The sequence below is a fragment of the Babylonia areolata genome, chromosome 10 (genome assembly GCF_041734735.1).
Source record: "Babylonia areolata isolate BAREFJ2019XMU chromosome 10, ASM4173473v1, whole genome shotgun sequence".
In the NCBI taxonomy this organism is placed as follows: domain Eukaryota; kingdom Metazoa; phylum Mollusca; class Gastropoda; order Neogastropoda; family Buccinidae; genus Babylonia; species Babylonia areolata.
In genome coordinates, this window is record NC_134885.1 from 3456177 (window position 1) to 3479458 (window position 23282).

Genomic DNA, 23282 nt, shown 5'->3' on the forward strand with positions numbered 1-23282 from the left:
AGCAAGGCCCTCTGCCAGCATCACCTCAACCTCGTCAGGACCCAGTGCCAAGCACTGGGCTTTCTGATGAACGCAGACAAATCGGAACTGGAGCCCTCTCAACAGTTCGAATTCCTGGGTATGGCGATCGATTCGGTATCAATGACCATACGTCCGGCCATGCCTCGCCTCCACAGGCTACACAGCCTCCTTTCTCATCTATCACAGGCAGCCTCGGCGTCAGCCAGGGAGCTTGCCTCTCTACTGGGTTTCATGGAATCTCTTGCTGCACTGGTCCCCTTGGGCAGACTACACAAACGCCCATTTCAGCGCCACTTCCAGAACAGGTGGTCCCAGTCTTCTCAGACGTGGGACACCCAGATTCCTCTAGGCACATGGTTCTCACAGTCGACCCAACGCTGGATGGACATGCAATGGCTCAACGCCGGGGTTCCCATCTCGAACCCAACTCCAGATGCAGAACTATACACAGATGCCTCCAACATGGGCTGGGGTGCCCACATGGAGAACCACACAGCGTCGGGGACTTGGTCCCCACAGCAGCAATCATAGCACATCAACAAACTGGAACTGGAGGCGGTCTCCCTTGCCCTCCAGCACTTCCTCCCCCACGTTTCGCGCAGGTCGATCTTGCTATGCACAGACAACACGACGGTAGCATGTTATCTGAACAAACAGGGGGGAGCTCACTCTCACCAGCTGTCCCTGCATGCGGAGACAGTCCTCCTCTGGTGTCAGGAGCACAACATCCACCTGACAGCACGACATGTCCCAGGCAAGCTCAACATTCTAGCAGATTACCTCAGCAGATCCCACACAGTGCTTCAGACGGAGTGGACCCTGTCACACTCAACACTTCAGCCGATCTGGGACCATTGGCACAAACCACATGTGGATCTCTTCGCCACAAGGTTCAACTTCCGCATCCCCACATACGTCTCCCCAGTCCCAGACCCGCAGGCCTGGGCCGTGGACGCCCTGTCGATCAGCTGGTCCAACCTTTCGGGGTACGCCTTCCCCCCACTGCCAATCATGGGAAAAGTCCTCAGAAAGGCAAGGCTGGAGAGTGCCGTCCTGATTCTCATCGCACCCCACTGGCCAGCACAGCCGTGGTTTCCCGACCTTCTCCACCTCACTCACGTCCCCCCACTCCGCCTTCACATCGGCAGACACTCCCTAGTTCAGCCCCGCTCAGGCATTCCCCACGGAAACCCAGAGGTTCTCAACCTACACGCCTGGCTACTGTGCGGGAATCTCTGTCAGCACTAGGCGCCTCTGATGACACAGCCGACCTCGTATGCAGGTCACATCGCAAAGGCACTCAAAGCGTTTACTCTGCACACTGGAATCGCTGGCTCTCCTGGTGCTCTACCCACTCAGTCAATCCCACACACCCATCCAACATGGACCTCGCCAACTTTCTCGCTTTCCTCTCCTCCTCCAAAGGCCTCTCCGCCTCTGCAGTACGCGTCCATCGCGCTGCAATCAGCTCCACTCTTCGGCAACTAGGCGGACCATCTTTCTCAGATGACCCCCTGCTTAGGGCATTAGTCCGAGGGGCTTCCCTCAGCCACACACGTACATCTCCTCGGTCCCCTTCTTGGGACGTGTTTCTGGTACTACAATACCTCCGCAAGGCACCCTTCGAACCCCTTGCTATAGCTCCCTTCCAGCTACTCTCAATGAAGACACTCTTTCTCGTCTCACTCGCCTCAGGCAGACGTTGTAGTGAGGTCCATGCCCTCAGTGGCGTCACACAGGATATAGCCTTTGAGCCGGACGGATCTATCTCACTTAGGTTCCTCCCTGAATTTCTTGCCAAAAATCAGACTCCCGATACACCCTCTCCCATTCTTTTCATCAAACCGCTCTCTTCCATTCTAGCCCATGATGACGAGGATAGATTCCTCTGCCCGGTCAGGGCCCTGCGCATATACCTCAAAAGGTCGCGTCCTTTCCGAGCGTCCAAGCGACGCCTCTTCATTAGCTGGAACCTAGACCATCCACGTGACATTAGCAAAACGTCGCTGTCTCGATGGATAGTCAATGCGATCAAAGGTGCATATGCAGACGTAGGTTTGAGACTCGATGCCTCCTCAGCCAGAGCGCATGAAGTCAGAGCGTGGTCCTCCTCTCTTGCCCTGGCGCACTCAATACGGCTACAAGACATCTTAGATGCCGCCTACTGGAAAAATCCTGCCACCTTCATCGACTTCTACCTGAGAGACGTCGCACGCCTGCGGGATGATGGCTCAAGAGGCATCGCTTCTGTGGTAGTTGCACAGCAGGCTATCGCAGCACATAGACAGTAGAACAGGCTAGCCCGCCACCTTGTCGCGCTATTCTGCACTAGTTGGGTCACGGTTAAGTATGTGTGATTAAAAGGAAATTTTCTATCTAAAATTACGTTTAAATAACATACTTACCGTGACCCAAATTTAAGACCCTCCCGGCCTCCCCGCTTCCTGTTCTCCCTGCTCGCTGCGCTGCTGATGGCATATTGCCGTCAAAAGAGGGCGATAACCAGGGGGACAAAGGGGACGTTACCTACTTCCGGGAGGTTATCGGCCGTAGTTCTCTCATTTTCTCCGCATAGGCGGATAGTAGTTTGCACAGGACAGGAATGTCAGACCCCTGCCGGAGTCTGCACTAGTTGGGTCACGGTAAGTATGTTATTTAAACGTAATTTTAGATAGAAAATTTCCTTTTTTTTGGTAGATCTGCGCAGCTGTTTTAGTTTCATATTTGGTAGATCTGAGAAACTGTGTTAGTTTTGTCTTTGTTGTGTTAGATTTATTTTTGGTAGATCTGAGCAGGTGTGTTATTTTTATCTTTGGTAGATCTAAGCAGCTTTGTTCGTTTTAGATCTGAGCAGCTGTGTTAGTTTTATCTTTGGTAGATCTGAGCAGCTGTGTTAGTTTTATCTTAGATCTGAGCAGGTGTGTTATTTTTATCTTTGGTAGATCTAAGCAGCTTTGTTCGTTTTAGATCTGAGCAGCTGTGATGGTTTTAGTTTTGGTAGATCTAATTTGTTCTTTCACTTGGGTAAATTTGAGCAACTGATATATTTTTCCTTGGTAGATCTGAGCAGCTCTGATAGTTATATCTTTGTTTGAATGACTGACTTAATTTTTCAGTGCTTGTGATATATGTTGGTGAACAAAGTGTGTGGAGTCTTCTTATTTTTTTCTTTGCTGATTTTTGTCCTTTGTTTCTTTTGAGGGTGGAGATAGAGAGGGGTAATCATATATCATGGGGTGGTGACCAAGAAAACAGTATGGGCAGTGTGTGTTGTGATTGATGTCTGGGTCCTGTTTGTGAGTCATGTTTTGTGTGGCTGGCATTACATCACCCACCAGACATTCGTTGAAACTTCTCACGTTCTTCAGCAGCTGCCGCCAATATGGGTTCTTGCATTGCCATTCATTCTCTTTGTCCACAGAAAATATTTTCCTCGCAAGTTTCTTTGCTTTTTCCATACTCTAAGATACAGTTTGAACTTGCTAGTTGCGTGTCCAGTGCAATTTAGAAGTTGTGTTAAGTCCATATCAGTGATATAACTTTTTTCCCATACATGAAAAAAAAAAAATGCTGCTTGGCATCATATCTGTATTCTGTGGGATCCACAACTGTTCCTTCCTCACTTGTTTGTGTCAGTGTGCGTGCATTCTTGCGTGCATTGTGTTGGACTGACACGTCATTGTAAAGCGTTTTGAGAGGTTTGAAAGCGCAATATAAGTGTGTCATTTTATGATAGTCACTTGTGTCTGACTGTCCATCAGAACAGCAGAGGAAGTATCTGCTGTCACGACTAGGCTAGAATTTAGTAACAGTGAAGCCTGTCCTGGCCAGGTTGTATTCGGGACTACTCCCACTCTCTCGGCCAAGAGGGCTTTAGGACAGTTGGCGCTGGGATGGTCCCCAAAAGCCAACTAGCCCCCAAGGCTGCAGAATTAAGAACCATTGCAGTCTTGCCTCCTAGTTTGAGAGTCATAACCCTTCACAAAAGACTAAGCTGTAAATGAATACCCATTGCAGTGGAGAAACCATTGAATTACAAGTGTTGCTTTGCTGTTGGCCCAGCTGTAAGCTTATTTTGATCTCTTGATATAAGCCAGTGGTTGAGCCTATTATTATTATTATCATACCTAGAGGATGGTGTGTCTGTGTGTTGCAGTCATCCTGGGCAAGTCACACTATGTGCTGTACAACCTTGTGGCGGCCATGCAGCCCCGTATGCTGGTGACCTTTGACGAGGAGTTGCGGCCCCTGCCTGTGTCTGTACGCGTCGGTCAGGTAGGTCCTGGTGCTTGCTAGAGGAGGATCATGGACTCGTAGGACATGGGGACATGGCTCTTTTCCTTGGATTTCTTAGCGCTCGTAAAAGAACCCACGGCAACAAAAGGGATGTCCCTGGCAAAATAATGTAGGAAAATACACTTTGATAGGAAAACAAAAAAAACGACAACAGGAAACATTTTTAAAAATAGGTGGCGCTGTCAGTGTAGAGACATGCACTCCCTGGGGAGAGCATCCTGAATTTCACACAGAGAAATGTGTTCTGACAAAAAAAGAATGATAATAATTTATGTTTGTACAGTCATGAGCCCTTTGTGTGTATATGCATGCAGAAGATGAGAGCATTCAGTGGGTTTTGGAAACAAAAACATACACAGCATACACACCCCCAAAAACGGAGTATGGCTGCCTTTAAGGCAGGGTAAAAAAAATAAACAAACTAATATAATGGAGTGATGGCCTAGAGGTAACGCGTCCGCCTTGGAAGCAAGAGAATCTGAGCGCGCTGGTTCGAATCAGCTCAGCCGCCGATATTTTCTCCCCCTCCCCCTCCACTAGACCTTGAGTGGTGGTCTGGGCGCTAGTCATTTGGATGAGACGATAAACCAAGGTCCAGTGTGCAGCATGCACTTAACGCACGTGAAAGAACCCATGGCAACAAAAGGGTTGTTCCTGGCAAAATTCTGAAGAAAAGTCCACTTCAATAGGAAAAACAAATAAAACTGCATGCAGGAAAAAATACAAAAAAATGGGTGGCGCTGTAGTAAATCGACGCACTCTTCCTGGGGAGAGCAGCCCGAATTTCAAACAGAGAAATCTGTTGTGATAAAAAGAAATACAAATATGTAAAAGGTTACATGTCTGTGCGAGTGTGTGTGTGACTGAAACCTGACTGAATGCCACAGGGAGGTAATTATGAGCACTCAGAGGCAGCTCTGTTTGTTCTGCCCAGGTAGGCAGCACTTTGTGCAAATGACTGTGTGTTTGTAAAGTGCTTAAAGCTTGGTATCTGACTGAGGATAGGCACGATAAGCATTTATATCCATATATGTAACAAAAAAAATATATATAGATAATGCGATAAAGAAATGGAAAAATGTCAGTTTTTTTTAGTCAGTATAGATCTTTCTTCTTTGATTGTTAAAAAAAAAAAAGGAGAAAAAAAAAAGTAATTGTATGGTTTTTGTCATATTTTTCCTGGTGTTTATCCCATGGCTTTGTCCTATTTTTCCTGGTGATTATCCCGTGGCTTTGTCCTATTTTCACTGGCATTTATCCCAGACACAGACCTGTATAAAGGAAGATTCTGAGTGGCCAGAGTGCTTGAGCTGCTGGTGTCAGCTAAATCTGATTTTGTCCTTTTCTGTAGTTGGTGTTGAGGGTAAAACTAGGGGAAATTCAGAAGCATCCTTCAGGGAAAGACAGATTGTAGCAGTGTTCATGACGGAGCAGTGTATGTGTGATTTGTGTGTGTGGTGTGTTTTTTGTGTGTGCATGTGTGTGATTGTGATTATGTGTGTTATTTGTGTTTGTGTGTGTGTTATTTGTGTGTTGAGTGTGTGTGTGGTATGTTTTTGTATGTGTGGTGGTGGTGAGTTTGTGTGTATGTGTGTGCGTGTTTTAAAAAATAAGACTAAAAACGGTATGAGAAATAAAGTGTGTGTGTGTGTGTTTCAGGCAGTGGACGTGGTGGGTCAGGCAGGAAAACCCAAGACCATCACCGGGTTCCAGACCCACACCACCCCTGTACTGCTGGCCTATGGGGAGAGGGCCGAGCTGGCCACTGAGGAATGTATCCTTTGGGAGCAGTGCACACACACACACGTTTGTACACATCCATACACACACAGGCATACGATCTGCAACTGGAGAATGTATTCTTTAGTTTGCGAACATACACTGTCAAGAAAACAGATCATAAACGAAGATGTAAGTGCATTCAGTTATTTCAGAAATTCAGTTTACCAATCTCTGTGATAGTCACATAGTTGGTGAAATTACACACCCATTTATAGAAGGAAGCAATCTTGCAGCTTCCAGCCCAGAAGAAATATTTTTTATGTTTTGTTTTACAAGTGAACTTATACCTCACCAGCACAGAAGAAATATTTTTTACGTTTTGTTTTACAAGCAAACTTACAACTCACCAGCACAGAAGAATTATTTCTTACGTTTTGTTTTACAAGCAAACTTACAACTCACCAGCACAGAAGAATTATTTCTTGCGTTGTGTTGCCGGATGGTAGAGCCAGCAACGGGCCAGGACATCATATCATTAGTGACATGAACTGTTTTAGTTTTCAACTGGTATTTTTCTTTCTCCCTCAGGCCTTACCACCATTGAGGAATGTTTGTCACACCTGTCCTGTCAGATGTTGACTTGATGTGTTCATTCCTTCCAGGAGGAAGGTGGCAGAATGGTTAAGACACTTACCTGCCAGTACAGTGAGGGTTTGGGTTTGAATCCCAGTTACGCCCTTTCTCCCAAGTTTGGAAAATAAAACTGAGCATCTAGTCATTCAGATGAGACAATAAACTGACATCCTGCGTGCAGCATGCACTTGGCGCACTGAAAAAGAATCCATGGCAACATTAGAGTTATCCTCAGACCAAATTTTGTTGAAGAAATCCACTGTGAAAGATCACACAGATATATATGCATGCTCTCAGGGCCTGACTAGTGTTGGGTCATACTGCTGGTCAGGCATCAAACAAGCAGATGTGGGTGTGGCGTGTATGGACTTGTCTGAACACGCCCTTGAGAAACTGACACTGTCGGACAGTGACTTGCTGTGTTCATTTCCTTGACTCCATGTCTCAGATCTGCCACTGACTACCATCATGGAAGGCTTTGTCATACTCCGCAAGAACCCAGACTATGAAGCTGATGCATAATCAGTTTGGCCCTTAGTCGTCTGGAGCGTGTCAGTTTGTGATGGAAGAGGGTTCAGGGTTGGGTGGGAGGAAGGGAGGGTGTCATTGTAGCAGTGATGTTAAAAGCCAGTCAGCTGGCTGTGCCAAGGACGTTTGTGGAAACCTTTCGTGCACTCACAAACCTGTCAGTTTGAGGTAGGAAAAGTTTTTCAAACAGAGTTTTCTTAAAGGGTTACAACGTCATGAGGTTATGCTTTAATTTTGAGGGGTGGGCATGGTTGCAGGAGTAAAGGAGCAAACTACATGTTATGTTGAGAAGCAGACACTTTATAGTTTTCAGACCCCTGTTGTACAGACAGGAAAAGATGTAGCTAGAGTGTGCTGCTTTGAATGATCTGCAAAAGACAATTTATCAAAGTTTCCAAGGAAAGAAACGCAGTATTTGAACTATTTAAAGAAATAGGGTTTTGCTTTGTTTGTTTACACTTAACAGTTTGTGTACTGGACCTTTGTTTGGTTGTCAGGAGCGATGTGGTGCGAGTCTGAGTGGATCGAATGTCATGGTCTTTGAGTAAAGTTTTATAAAAATATATCTGTGCTTCATGTATTTTCTGATTGTGTTCATTTCTTTACGTGAATTCTTTTTTTTTTTTTTTTTTTATCCAGACATTATACAGATACACCTGGAACTATATGTTTGTGATCTGTCTCTTCCCCCTGGTCTTCAGCATTCATTTCTAGTAGTGTTTTTAGTTACCCATTTCTAACAGGTCATAAGATTTCCTATGACCCATTACTGGAATAGGTGACGATGGAACTCAGCAATGCTGCAGTTTGTCTGTTGACACCAGGGGCCTGTGTTTGCCATGTGGGCATAAATCTGGTAGAGTACCCCAGCGGCCTGTGTTTGCCATGTGGGCATAAATCTGGTAGAGTACCCCAGCTCAAGCACATACAAAATGACATTTTGATTTACAGTTAATTTTGCTGTCCATACTGACGGGTGCAATAGCCGAGTGGTTAAAGCGTTGGACTGTCAATCTGAGGGTCCCGGGTTCGAATCACGGTGACGGCGCCTGGTGGGTAAAGGGTGGAGATTTTTACGATCTCCCAGGTCAACATATGTGCAGACCTGCTAGTGCCTGAACCCCCTTCGTGTGTATATGCAAGCAGAAGATCAAATACGTACGTTAAAGATCCTGTAATCCATGTCGGCGTTCGGTGGGTAATGGAAACAAGAACATACCCAGCATGCACACCCCCGAAAACGGAGTATGGCTGCCTACATGGCGGGGTAAAAACTGTCATACACGTAAAAGCCCACTTGTGTACATACGAGTGAACGCAGAAGAAGAGAAGAAGCTGTCCATACTGACCCTTCTTTCTTTTTTTTTTATGTCGTGACCTATGGTATACTCACAAGTAATGCTCAATAATTATTACATTAAATCTGTCACTGGAAAAATAAGAATTTCAGCAAACATTTTTTGTTCACTATGTTCTGAGGACATCAAACTTCACAGGTTGTAGAAAATAAAACCATCCCAGTATTATACTCTCACCTACTTCCCAAACACTGATGTACTTTGTGCATCACAATTTACTGTTGCATATGGGTGCAGTGCAAACATGAGCATCACTGCAGTAAAGTTTCTTTGTGGACAAAAGTATCTTTTAATTACACATACTTAACCGTGACCCAACTAGTGCAGACTCCGGCAGGGGTCTGACATTCCTGTCCTGTGCAAACTACTATCCGCCTATGCGGAGAAAACGAAAGTAAATACGGCCGGTAACCTCCTCTTTGTCCCGCTGGCTAGCGCCCTCTTTTTCCGGCAGCCATCATGGCTCCTCTTCCTGTGCTCTTCATACGGCTAAGTTTTTTTTCGTATTTTCTTTCTGTCTGTTGATTCTCTGGCGTAAAAGTATCTTTTTGTGAGTGGAATTAAAATATTGTGTGTTCTTTTTTGAGTTTTAAAACCCCAAGGCATACAGATAGCAGCTCAGTTCTAGAGCTAACAGCGAAAAGGGTAACTGCAGTTTCAGCTTGTTTCCCATGTGTCCATCCATGATCATCTTTGGAGAAAGTCCATAAATTCTGCTTTATTTTCATGCGTGCTCTTTGTGGGCCGACCCAAATCGGGCCGACAGCCAGTCTGAATCTTGACCTCCATTAACACAGGCCCAGGCCGACTCACTAAGCGACCCATGCCACTGTCCAGGTCTTCCTTTGTGCTGACACAGAAAGCCTGCAACATAAGTAATAAAGGATGCCTTCTATCAAATCATCCAGAGGGAAATAACTTTTAAGCAATGCCTTTCTTTCTCTGTTTAGATGCATCAACATTTTATCCCAGAATCTTAGGCCTGCGGGATGGTAGACTGACTTGTCTTGGTGTTGAAGGGTCATCAAGAGCTTGCTGTCGAAATGGGTCCAGCATTTCCTGAAATGTTACGTCTTTCAGACATGATAAAACAGCAAGAAATAGTGGGCATAAGGGTGAAAAAGCATCAGAGTACCAACAGGCTGTTTTTGGTGGCGGAGTGAATCATTGCAGAAGCCTTGGCTACTTCTGATGGGACAACAGGAGACACGGGCCACAGAAATCACTTCAGACGATACATTTGGGATACTGGTGTTCGTAGAAAGGTATACATCTGTCCCAAGATTTCACACGCAGTCTTTTGTAAAAGTTTTCCTTTTATGTGGAGAAAGGCAGACTACCTCATGTGGAAAAGCTTTTAATAATGATAGTGATGATCATATACTGTACTTATTTGATGCAAACTCCCGATAGATGGGCTCTAAGCACCTCACATGAAACAGTACATATATAGTAGTTCATTATACAACACATGAAGACAGAGAAGTGGAAAACAAGATCAGTATCCACCAATACAATACTATAAAATGCGGATATAAGAATAATTGCAGGAAAAAGGCAAAACACAGACACACACACTTAAACACCAACCAACCCACAAGCACACACACACACCACAGGAATACAACAATGGAGGGGAGACACAAGGGGAGTGCACAGGGTGGGAGGGGACTTCTAGGATCAGACCGAAACTATACAGAAAGAAAAGAAACCTTTGATTCAGTAGGGAATCTGTTTTTGGGGGGCATCGATTTGTCACTGGTAACATATTTTAATAAAGAAAAGTGACATAAAAAGAGACAGACACCAACCTCCCTGTAGCCACAGGCTGCAGCGATACTGGTGAAGGAAAAGCGGTCATGGTGGCAGGCCACTGTCGGCTGGCCTCCCACAGAATCGTGGGCACCGTTGTTGAAGATGATGTGGCGGAAGTTGGCCGGTCCCCGCTGACCGATGGTTGCCATGACTCCCATGTGCATCAACACAGCGCCATCTCCATCAAGGGCAAAAACCTGTGAGTGACAACAACATGATTAAGATTTACCTCCCATATACATCAACACAGCACCATCTCCATCAAGAGCAAAAACCTGGGAGTGGCAATGACAGATGCTCAAGATTTATCTCCCATATCTCTCTCTCTCTATATATATACATCAACATGGTGCCATCTCCAACAAGGGCAAAAACCTGTGAGCGGCAATGACAGAAACTCAAGATTTATCTCCCATATACATCAACACAGTGCCATCTCCATCAAGGGCAAAAACCTGTGAGCGGCAATGACAGATGTTCAAGATTTATCTCCCATATATACATCAACACTGCCATCTCCCATCAAGGGCAAAAGCCTGTCTGTGAGATTCATATCTCGTTTTTTGTTTTGTTTTTTAGGCATGCATCAGAAATGTGTTTCTTGGGAAGACGGTGCTTTTTTCTGTACTATTTCCTTCCTGGTCTGCATGTTCACAGAGACCCCTGATGCTCTGTTAACTTTCCCACAGAAAACAAAGAGAAAACGGGGGAAAAAAAAAGCATTTTCCACAGCATACAAAGAGAAAGAGAATTGCATACTCAGCTTACTTTCCACCTCGACTGCAAAGACACAACAAAAGCGTTGTCCTCTGGCAAAATTCTATAGAAGAAATCCACTCTGACAGGTATGCAAATATATTTGCATGCACTAAAGACCTGACCATGCTGCTGCTGGCCACGCATCTGTCTAGCAGATGTGGTGTAGTGTATATGGAATGGTCTGAACGCAGTGATGCCTCCTTGAGAAACTGAAACTAGGTCGTCGTGTCTCGAGTCGCAATATGCACACGTCATGTCAAAACTAATCCTTTACCAAACCAACAGTATTTGTATTTGTATTCCTTTTTATCACAGCAGATTTCTCTGTGTGAAATTCGGGATACACTACAGCGCCACCCATTTTTTTGTATTTTTTCCTGCGTGCAGTTTTATTTGTTTTTCCTGTCGAAGTGGATTTTTCTACAGAATTTTGCCAGGAACAACCCTTTTGTTGCCGTGGGTTCTTTTATGTGCGCTAAGTGCATGCTGCACACGGGACCTCGGTTTATCATCTCATCCGAATGACTAGCGTCCAGACCACCACTCAAGGTCTAATGGAGGGGGAGAAAATATCGGCGGCTGAGCCGTGATTCGAACCAGCGCCCTCAGATTCTCTCACTTCCTAGGTGGACGCGTTACCTCTAGGCCACCACGCCACTGTGCAAACAGTGCAAACAAGCTGGACTACACCGCCTGGTACCACTGCCCACTGACCTGTTTGTGTGGTGTGCTGATAGCAACACCCAGGGCTATACTGCTGGCATGACCCATGGCCCCCACTGTCAGAAAGTCCTGGTCATGGCCAAGATTGTTTCTGGTCCTGTAAAATGCATTACAACACACACATTTACATGTTTTTTTCTGGCCCTGTAAAATGTATTACAGCACACACATTTACATGTTTTTTTCTGGCCCTGTAAAATGCATTACAACACACACATTTACATGTTTCTGGCCCTGTAAAAAGCATTACAACACACACACATTTACAGTCCTTTTTTTTTTCTCCCTTGCAATGAAGGTTATATTTTGTCTTCAACATTATCACCATGACAATTTTCCTGTGACAAGTTGCATGTTATACAAGTATGGTAATAATTAGCAAGGGTATTTTCACACACACACACACACACACACACACACAAATCCACTTATAATGTGACACCCTGGTTCCCATTTATCTGCACACATTTGACAGTCAAATAACAGTTCACAGGAGACATCATAGAGCTACAACTGCCCCATTCACATTTACAGTCCTTGTCATGACTGTTTCCGACCCTCTAATGCATTATAACACTGACCCTGTAAAATGCATTTCAACACCAAAGCATTAACAGTCCTTATCATGGCCAGGATTGTTTCTGGCCCTGTAAATTCCATTACTACACAAACACATTAACACTAACAGTCCTTGTCTCAACAATGCTGGTTTCTGACCCTGGAAAATGCATTACAACGCCAAAGCATTAACAGTCCTGGTCTTATGTTTCCTGCCCTGTAAAATGCATTATAACATCAGAGCATATACAGTCATGGCCAAGACTGTCTCTGGCCCTGTAAAATGCATTACAACACACACGCTTTAACAGCCCTTGTCATGACTAAGATCGTTTTGGCCCTGGAAAATGCATTAGAACACCATTACAACACCAACATATTCCCAGGCCTTATCATGAGTAAGATTGTTTTTGGTCTGTAAAATGCATTACAACACTGATACGTTATCAGCTCTTGTCACAACAAGCTTGTTTTTTACCCAATAAATGCATTTCAACACATCGCGTTACCATCAGCCAGAGGCATCTCACGTTTGCGTTCAAAAGAAAAGAATCTCTTCCTTTCACATCTCCTATTGAAAAAAAGATTTTATGTCCATGCCTCTGCTCAAGATGAGAGGGCAGCTACTTTCTTAACTTGTCAAGCAATTTGTGTTTGTTTTATTGGGGGTGGGATGAACTACAAAAATATCAAAACATGTTCACTGCATTGAACTTTGTTTGATGCATTGCTGTTTCTGCATACTTTTGCCAGTGACAGTTCTTTCATTGCTAAGGGTTCCTTTATATGGAGTGGAGTGATGGCCTAGAGGTAATGTGTCCGCCTAGGAAGCGAGAGAATCTGAGCGCGCTGGTTCGAATCACGGCACAGCCCCCAGAATTTTCTCCCCCTCCACTAGACCTTGAGTGGTGGTCTGGACGCTAGTCATTCGGATGAGACGATAAACCGAGGTCCCATGTGCAGCATGCGCTTAGCGCACGTAAAAGAACCCACGGCAACAAAAGGGTTGTTCCTGGCAAAATTCTGTAGAAAAATCCACTTCAATAGGAAAAACAAATAAAACTGCACACAGGCAAAAAATACAAAAAAATGGGTGGCGCTGTAGTATGGCGACGCGCTCTACCTGGGGAGAGCAGCCCGAATTTCACACTGAGAAATCTGTTGTGATAAACAAAGAAATACAAATATGCTTGAGTGCGTTCAACGTACACAGTACATGAACATGTGAAAGTCTACCACCCACACCACAGACAGCTCTGGCCTGTGCCAGACTCGAACCACAGACCTGTGATTTTCTTGCTTGCTGTATACAGGCACACTGTCCACAAGGCCAGCACTCCTTCCCCGACCTGAATACCAGCATGAAGACATACCCTGACCTGAATACCACCATGAAGACATACCCACACCTGAATACCAGCATGAAGACATACCCACACCTGAATACCACCATGAAGACATACCTACACCTGAACACCAGCATGAAGACATACCTTGACCTGAATACCAGCATGAAGACATACCCACACCTGAATACCAGCATGAAGACATACCTTGACCTGAATACCAGCATGAAGACATACCCACACCTGAATACCAGCATGAAGACATACCCACGACCTGAATACCAGCATGAAGACATTCCCACACCTGAATACCAGCATGGAGACATACCCCGACCTGAATACCAGCATGAAGACATACCTTGACCTGAATACCAGCATAAAGACATACCCACACCTGAATACCAGCACAAAGACATACCCACACCTGAATACCAGCACAAAGACATACCCACACCTGAATACCAGCATGAAGACATACCCACACCTGAATACCAGCACAAAGACATACCCACACCTGAATACCAGCATGAAGACATACCCACACCTGAATACCAGCATGAAGACATACCCACACCTGAATACCAGCATGAAGACATACCCACACCTGAATACCAGCATGAAGACATACCCACACCTGAATACCAGCATGAAGACATACCTACACCTGAACACCAGCACAAAGACATACCCCGACCTGAATACCAGCATGAAGACATACCCTGACCTGAATACCAGCATGAAGACATACCCACACCTGAATACCAGCATGAAGACATACCCACACCTGAATACCAGTATGAAGACATTCCCACACCTGAATACCAGCATGAAGACATACCCACACATCCCCACATCCCCTGCCTGCACAAAAACATACAGCACACTTGCTAGCGCGCACACACACACACACACACTTGTGATCCCCGGCCCTGCCACCCCACTCACATTCTTGTGCATAATGCTACTATGCCAAGTTACCACTTGCATGAAACACTGACCACATTAAATTATGATCCCCCCTCCGCCCCCCAACAAAAAGCTGTCAATGCACACACACATTCACAGACACGAACGTGTTAACTCGTACAGATGCAGTGCTGCACCGGTCCACCTGTCCACCCACCTGTACTCAAAGAGCTCCCTGGACAGCATACCGGTGGTGCTGACGATGACGTCATCTGGAGACAGTCTGCCGACCACCGCCGTCAGCGCTTCCTCACGCCGCAGAGCAAACCTGCAGCAGCATACTGCAACACCTGTCACACGCTGCAACACCTGTCATATGCTACAACACCTGTCATATGCTGCAACACCTGTCACACACACTGCAACACCTGTCACACATACTACAACACCTGTCACACAACACTGCAACACCTGTCATACGCTGTAACACCTGTCACACACACTGCAACACCTGTCATATGCTGCAACACCTGTCACACACACTGCAACACCTGTAACACACATGGCAACACCTGTCACACATTGCAACACATGTCACATACTGGAACACCTGTCAAACACTGCAACACCTGTCACACCCTGCAACACCTGTCGCACTGCAACACCTGTCACACATACTGCAACACCTGTCACATGCTACAACACCTGTCACACACACTACAACACCTGTCACATGCTGCAACACCTGTCATATGCTGCAACACCTGTCACACACACTGCAACACCTGTAACACACAGTGCAAAACCTGTCAAACAAACTGCAACACCAGTAACACACACTGCAAAACCTGTAACACACACTGCAACACCTGTAACACATACTGCAATACCTGTCAAACACACTGCAAAACCTGTAACACACACTGCAACACCTGTAACACACACTGCAACACCTGTAACACACACTGCAAGACCTGTCAAACACACTGCAACACCTGTAACACACACTGCAATACCTGTCAAACACACTGCAAAACCTGTAACACACACTGCAACACCTGTAACACATACTGCAATACCTGTCAAACACACTGCAAAACCTGTAACACACACTGCAATACCTGTCAAACACACTGCAACACCTGTAACACATACTGCAATACCTGTCAAACACACTGCAACACCTGTAACACATACTGCAACACCTGTCAAACACTGCAACACCTGTCACACACTGCAACACCTGTCACACACACTGCAACACCTGTAACACACATGGCAAGAACTGTCACACACTGCAACACCTGTCAAACATTTGGATATCACTTCTCTGGTTTTGAGCAGTTTAGTTTTTATTTTCTCAGTATGACAAGGTCTCAAATAAAAACACTCAATTTTCTTTTCGGTGATAAGGAGCTTGTATATTTACTTACTTTTGAGGTTCAGGCGGCAATTTACAGGTAGAAAAGGTTTTACTTCTAACAAGGAGGCTGAACGGTGCTTTCTTCTCTTCAAAGTGCTTCCTTGCCTCTTCTAATATCTGGAACACACACACACACACACACACACACACACACACACAAATCATGATTATGTGTAAAGAGAAAAAAAAAAAAAAAAAAAATCAGAAAAATGGTGACAACATGTCCATAAATTTTCTTTCCAGCATCTCATTGTTAATGAAGCAATATATGCCTGAATACCAGTGTTGTGTGACAGGTGTTGTAGTATGTGTGACAGGTGTTGCAGTGTGTGTGACAGGTGTTACAGCATATGACAGGTGTTGCAGCATATGACAGGTGTTGCAATATATGCCTGTGAGTGGGGGTGAGGGTGGGAGGATGGGAGAGGGGAGGGGGTGAAGAGGAGAGGGTTGCATATTGCTTTTCTTTATTCATTTTTGACTCACTTGTGTAAACAAAGTGAGTCTATGTTTTAACCCGGTGTTCGGTTGTCTGTGTGTGTGTGTGTGTGTGTGTGTGTGTGTGTGTGTGTCCGTGGTAAACTTTAACATTGACATTTTCTCTGCAACTACTTTGTCAGTTGACACCAAATTTGGCATAAAAATAGGAAAAATTCAGTTCTTTCCAGTCATCTTGTTTAAAACAATATTGCACCTCTGGGATGGGCACAAAAAAAAAAAAAAGAATGAAGCCTAATTATATGCAAACTGCATTTACTGTTATATTTATATTTTTTGTATTCTCTAAACTTGGCACTTTGATCTGATATTCTGACCCAACAGCTAGAGCAGTCGTTATGATCATTTTTTGTTCAAACAGCAACTTCTTTTGCTAAGCATGGAAGTTTTATTTATTTTGCAAACGTTTTGGTGCAGATAGTAAAGAAGGGAAATTACTCTGTAATGCTAGGGGAGTTAATTTGCTTTAAACTGATCTTTCTCATCTTAAACATTACATTTTGAAATTATACTCAATACATAAAAAGCTTGGATTTTTTTTTTTTTTTTAAGTGTATCACAAGTGAGTCTTGAAGGCCTTGCCTCTCTTGTCTTTCTATTTTTGTTGTTTGAAAGATAACGCAATATTTGTCTCACTGAACAATCAAGACTATGTGAGTTTGTGAAGATGTGGTACACTTTCACTGTGTGTGTGTGTGTGTGTGTGTGTGTGTGTGTGTGTGTGTACTGGTGGGTGTTTCTACATGTTCCAGTTTAATAGGTGCATGTGTGCTAAGCATGAATTCAATGAGTGAGTACACATTTTCACCACTGAAACCTACAACAAACAACAAATAGTAAAGAGTGGTAACTCTCTCCATTACACAACTTCAAGTCAGTGATGTTTACGCTACCGATTCAGCTAGCACACAGAGAGAGTCACCACTCTTTACTATTTGTTGATCATATCGTCTCCTGGCCTCATTATTTGTTAATTTCCAGTCTACAACAAACAGTCATATTGTCAAACCTTATTACCCTTCTCATGTCCTCTTCCTGTTGAGGTAAAATGCGACAAGGAATCTGCATTGTCTCTGTAAACAAAAAACAGACAGAAAACATTGGGTGGTACCAACTGACAAACACATACTCCTTTTAAAAAAACCAACAACCGGAAATGAACACTTTATATGTTGGCCCTTTGTGGAATCCATACTTCCTGTGTGTTTATAAGCCAGAATATGTGGAGTGATGGCCTAGAGGTAACGCGTCCGCCTAGGAAGCGAGAGAATCTGAGCGCGCTGGTTCGAATCACGGTTCAGCCGCCGATATTTTCTCCCCCTCCACTAGACCTTGAGTGGTGGTCTGGACGCTAGTCATTTGGATGAGACGATAAACCGAGGTCCCATGTGCAGCATGCACTTAGCGCACGTAAAAAAACCCACGGCAACAAAAGGGTTGTTCCTGGCAAAATTCTGTAGAAAAATCCACATCGATAGGAAAAACAAATAAAACTGCATGCAGGAAAAAATACAAAAAAATGGGTGGCGCTGTAGTGTAGCGACGCGCTCTCCCTGGGGAGAGCAGCCCGAATTTCACACAGAGAAATCTGTTGTGATAAAAAGAAATACAAATACAAATACAAAATATAAAATACAGTTTCAAAAATGAAAAATTGTGGAAAAATAGTTTTAACTCCCCCGAAAAAAACCAGCGGTTGCATGAAGTTTTGTCTTTTCATCCAGTAACACAGCTAACTCCAGTCTTCAAATGCTGTAAAGACTTTTTCACAAAAAAATAACATCCAAGAAGAAAAAAAAAAAACAACGAAAAAGAACACACACACATTTAACTACTTGTCCCATCATTCAAACAAACAACGGTGACACATTACTGATTGCAGTAGTGATAATGGTTTCAATAATTATCACGCCTGTAACAGCAGTAGAATAAGTAATAACATTAAGATAACATTAATAATAATGAGACCAGTTATAACAGAGCAGTAGCATCTATTATGTCAACTCATTACAGTAACGGCAACAAAGCCGAGGCAAAAGCGGGTGGCAGCATTGTAGCATCATCATAGGGAACAATGAGCATACCACTTCTACATTATTGGAAAAGAAACCGGAAATCTTCTATCTAAAATTACGTTTAAATAACATACTTACCGTGACCCAACTAGTGCAGACTCCGGCAGGGGTCTGACATTCCTGTCCTGTGCAAACTACTATCCGCCTATGCGAAGAAAATGAAAGCAACTACCGCCGATAACCTCCCGGAAGTAGGTAACCTCCCCTTTGTCCCGCTAGCTAGCGCCCTCTTTTGACAGCAGTCATCTCGACACCTGTTCCTGTGCACTTATGGTTAATTACAATGAACAACAACAACAACAATCAAACAATAAACTGCTAGTACAAGTGTTTTGAAGAGGATGTGAGGGAGGGGGCGGGGGGTTGTCCTTTTTTCCCCTCTCTCTCTCTCTTTCCCTGTAAAGACTTTTTGAAGGCAGGTGTGACACATAAGTTGAAGAACTGAACAGTTGTATAATTCAGATTGATTGATTGATATGAATACTTATATAATGCCTATCCTCGGTCGGAGACCAAGCTCTAAGCGCTTTACAAACACGGGGTCATTTGCACAGCAGGCTGCCTACTTGGGTATAGCCGACTGACGGCTGCCATTGGGCGCTCATCATTCATTTCCTGTGTCTTTCAATCAGATTTCAGGCACGCACACATACACACTCAGACGAACATGCATCATTCATAACATTTTATGTGTATGACCGTTTTGTTTTTTTACCCCGCCATACTCCGTTTTTCTGGGGTGTGTATGCTGGGTATGTTCTTGTTTCCATAACCCACCGAATGCTGACATAGATTACAGGATCTTTACCATGCGTATTTGATCTTCTGTGTGCGTATACACATGAAGGGGGTTCAGGCACTGGCAGGTCTGCACATATGTTGACCTGGGAGATTGGAAAACTCTCCACCATCGAGATCAGAAGGACCTGAAGAAAAAGGCAGTGCCCTATGGAAATGTTATTCAAATATTATCTTGCTAGATATCTACTTTTCCTTACATTTGGATAATATTGATACACTAGTCTTTTTTGTTTTTTATTCCAACACAGATTTTTAGAAACCAAATGAACCGGACAACCAAACAGTTCTTACACAATGCAGATTATAGTGGAGTGATGACCTAAAGGTAACGCGTCCGCCTAAAAAGTGAGAGAATCTAAACACACTGGTTCAATTCACAGCACAGTCGCCAGTATTTTCTCCCCCTCCACTGGACCGTGAGTGGTGGTCTGGACGCTAGTCATTTGGATGAGATGATAAACCAAGGTCCCGTGTGCAGCATGCACTTAGCGCACATAAAAGAACACACGGCAACAAAAGGGTGGTCCCTGACAAAATTCTGTAGAGAAATCCACTTCGATAGGAAAAACAAATAAAAACTGCAGGCAGAAAAAAACCTAGCGACGCACTTTCCCTGGGGGGAGCAGCCCGAACTTCACATAGAGAAATCTTTTGTGACAAAAAAGGAAAAAAAAAAAAAAAAAGGACATTTATATAGCGTGTTTCTCCAGAATTCCTGCTCAAAGCCCTTTACATCTTGTTATCCACTCCCCAACTCCCCCATCAATACCCCCCACCCCCTCCACACACGGAAGCAAGTGCCAGAACGCACTCACACAACTGAACATTGCAAACCACCCACCCAGCCTTGACGCCCTGACATTGCTGAGTTTCGCTCTAAACTCACCCAGCAAACTCTCGGTGACGCGACCCTGTGTGACATGCTGAGGTTCGTCCTTGACCCCTGGCTCACCCCGCCAGCCAATCAGCAGCAAGACGGGGATGCTGGACACAGAGGGCGCTGCCAGAGACATCAAGGGGTTCACCACATTGCCCAGTCCTGAGTTCTGAAACCACACACAGCACACAGTCCCTCCACTTGAGCACCTAGGATGAGACCTCAATACCCTGCTCTCGTGATAACGTCAGGTTTCAATGTCCATCCCTTACAATGTTTGTGGTGAGTTCAAGTCAAGGTTTTCTGCAGTGTCTGTCCATTGACAGGGACCAGGGCAGAGGAAGTCATGCAGCAATCACAAGTAAGTTGAACAAAAGATGATACAAAATACAAAGAAAGGTTACAGTCAAATAAATTTGTAATCAAAAATGCACATTAGCAAACACACACACGCTCACATACATGCACACAAACACACACACGCACATGCAGACCCCCCCCCCCCCACACCCCCCTCCCCCCTCCACACACAAAATCACACTTGTGGATAGGCATTAAACAAAAGAACAAACAAAGACACACACACACACACACACACACACACATGTGTGTGCACACACAGAAACACACACACAAATGCACATGTGCACAGACACACTCACACACACACACACACACACACACACAGCAGGTGCTGCACTGTAGTGACACACTCTCCCCTGAGAGAGCATCCTGAATTTCACACAGAGAAACCTGTTTTGACAAAGAGTAATCAACACAATACAATACAATAACAATACAATACAATACAATAACAATACAATACAAATCAACACAATACTATTGAGTCCAGACACTGGTAAACACCATTCACCTGTAAATACACCATGCCCGTTTTGCCGGTGGCCAGATGGTAGCCAGTACACATGGCAACAGCGTTCCCTTCACTGGCTGTGATGAAATGGCTCTCCTCTGGCGCTGTCTTTGTCACGTAGGCACAGAAATCTGCATGGATGATTCACAGTACAATACACGTTAGCTCACAACTGTTTATAATTGGACTTTGTATGGATGATTCACAGTACAATACACGTTAGCTCACACCTGTTTATAATTGGACTTTGTATATATGTCTGTATGGATGATTCACAGTACAATACACGTTAACTCACAACTGTTTATAATTGGACTTTGTATATATGTCTGTATGGATGATACACAGTACAATACACAGTAGCTCACAACTGTTTATAAGACTTTGAATATATATGTCTGTATGGATGATTCACAGTACAAATACATGACTATTTGCTTACAACAGTTTATTCTGACCTTGTGTGTAACAACATATATTTTTAAACCCATGTGAGTAGTGTTAGTTTTGTGGCTGGGAAGTTGGTGGTAGTAATTCACTAAGTTATGATATATAAAATAGGTAAAGTGATTATCAACATAATTATTTTGAACCTAAAGAGCCTGATAAACCATACTTGCAAGTGGCACTGGTGATTTTTAAAGACACAGAAACGCAGATGAAAGAAATGCCAGATCTCTAACGACTAACTGGGAGACAAATGACAAACAACCAAGGGTTTTTCTGATGTGGGGTAGGAAGAATAAAATCTGGGGATCATAATACAAGCTGACTATATAAACAAGGATGGGAAACAGCTGAGGGAGAAGGGTGAGGGGTGTAGGTTAGCATTCCATGCTCTGAGTACGCATTTGGGGCATTAGGTGTCTGTAAAGAATATTAAACAATGATGTGCAGGCAAAGAACCAACCAGGTTCTCATCAGCAAGGAAATCAAGGATATGGCAATGGAGCTGGACTGGCCACACTGGAGCCCTCAAAAGAAAAGAAGTGGGCAGACCAGATAGACAATGAAACATGAATAGAACTGCATGTGTGCGTGCACATATACACATATGCACACATGAATGCACACAGAGGCATAAACACACACACACACACACACACACACACACACACACACACACAGATACCTTTAAGAAGAGAATCTGGAACACCACAGAAAAACTCCACACCAGAATCTTTCAGAGCTTGGTAAAACACAGCTGGGTCAAGAAGTGGGGTGCCCATGGCTATGTTTCTGTTAAAAAAAAAAAAGAAAAAAAACCAACATAATTATAAAACAAATGCAGCGACAAAGGGTCGTCCTCAAATTAGTTGTAGGTGTTTGCACTAAACCGTCGCCAACAACAAAATTGCAACAATGATGGTCAAAAGCCATCGCAGTGCTCTCAACAATGCGAACATTACTTGAACTTACACTTTGTTCAAGATTACTTTCGGCTTTCCTTCTTCCTCCTCTTCTTCTTCTTCTTCCATCGTAGTCACCGCAGTCATCATGTTGACTATTCCGTCATTTTGAGGGGAGGTCGGATGCGCACTGGGGAGAAAAAAAAAAAGAAAAAAAAAATCTGGGCTACTGGGGGAGACTGGAGGCCCGTGACACAAACGTGTCAATGGTCTTGGCATCCACGACTTCCTGGGGGAGGTCGTTCCAGTCTTTGATGGTCCGTGGTAGGAAGGACGCCTGCTGGTACTGGGTCCGGCACTGAGGTAGAGAGAGCTGCTGGTTGTGGTCTCCACAGCTGTCAGGGGGAGGGCGTTCCAGTCCCGAATGGACAGAGCAATGTTACGATTCCACCCTTCTCAAACCCCCTCTTCATTTTTCAAGTTATACGTCACACACACACACACACAGGTTCTTACCACGAAGCCTTTGAGCAAGATTCTCGAGATTTTCTCTCCATGGAAATAGTTGTGAGTAAGCTCCCTTCAGAATGCACGCTTATGGTTCACGTGTACTGTTGTGTGGTTGGAAATTTGGGTCAGGATCTGGATTGATACGTTGCATGGGCCAATCTGGCCATCAATGGACGTGAGAGATCGCATTTGTGTGTGTGTGTGTGTGTG

At 44.3% G+C, this 23282-nt stretch overlaps 2 protein-coding genes across 5 annotated transcripts in view; one reads left to right on the forward strand and one right to left on the reverse strand.

The window, feature by feature from the left end:
- The window catches only part of LOC143286722 (26S proteasome non-ATPase regulatory subunit 2-like), a 30331-nt gene extending 22566 nt beyond the window's left edge, over positions 1-7765 (forward strand). The window contains exons 20-22 of the mRNA XM_076594428.1: positions 4178-4296; positions 5977-6091; positions 7121-7765. Of these exons, the coding sequence (XP_076450543.1) occupies positions 4178-4296; positions 5977-6091; positions 7121-7194 (308 nt within the window). The 3' untranslated portion in view covers positions 7195-7765. The remainder of the gene's footprint in view (positions 1-4177; positions 4297-5976; positions 6092-7120) is intronic.
- LOC143286723 (phosphonopyruvate decarboxylase-like) lies at positions 7428-23143 on the reverse strand. Of its 4 annotated transcripts, none has more exons than XM_076594430.1 (10): positions 22633-23070; positions 22346-22452; positions 21214-21344; positions 20349-20508; positions 17604-17659; positions 16099-16205; positions 14883-14993; positions 11847-11952; positions 10370-10570; positions 7428-8116 (listed from the first exon to the last, which is right to left on the reverse strand). In XM_076594430.1, the coding sequence occupies exons 1-10, from the start codon at positions 22839-22841 to the stop codon at positions 7967-7969; spliced, it is 1338 nt and encodes a 445-aa protein (XP_076450545.1). In that variant the 5' UTR covers positions 22842-23070; the 3' UTR covers positions 7428-7966. The 4 variants fall into 4 exon arrangements, with proteins under 4 accessions (XP_076450545.1, XP_076450547.1, XP_076450544.1 ...); XM_076594432.1 differs by lacking the exon at positions 22633-23070 and adding an exon at positions 23079-23143 and having other exon boundaries at positions 7985-9422; XM_076594429.1 differs by having other exon boundaries at positions 7985-9422; positions 22633-23068.
- Between the last annotated feature and the right edge of the window lie 139 nt (positions 23144-23282).

Coding starts and splice junctions, on each gene's coding strand:
- LOC143286723 (XM_076594429.1), bottom strand. CDS start 22,841: ATGCCAAGACCATTGACACGTTTGTGTCACGGGCCTCCAGTCTCCCCC. Junction 21,345..22,345: donor TCCAGATTCTCTTCTTAAAG/GTATCTGTGTGT, acceptor TCATCCATGCAG/ATTTCTGTGCCTACGTGACA. Junction 9,423..10,369: donor CAGCCTGTGGCTACAGGGAG/GTTGGTGTCTGT, acceptor CTTATGTTGCAG/GCTTTCTGTGTCAGCACAAA.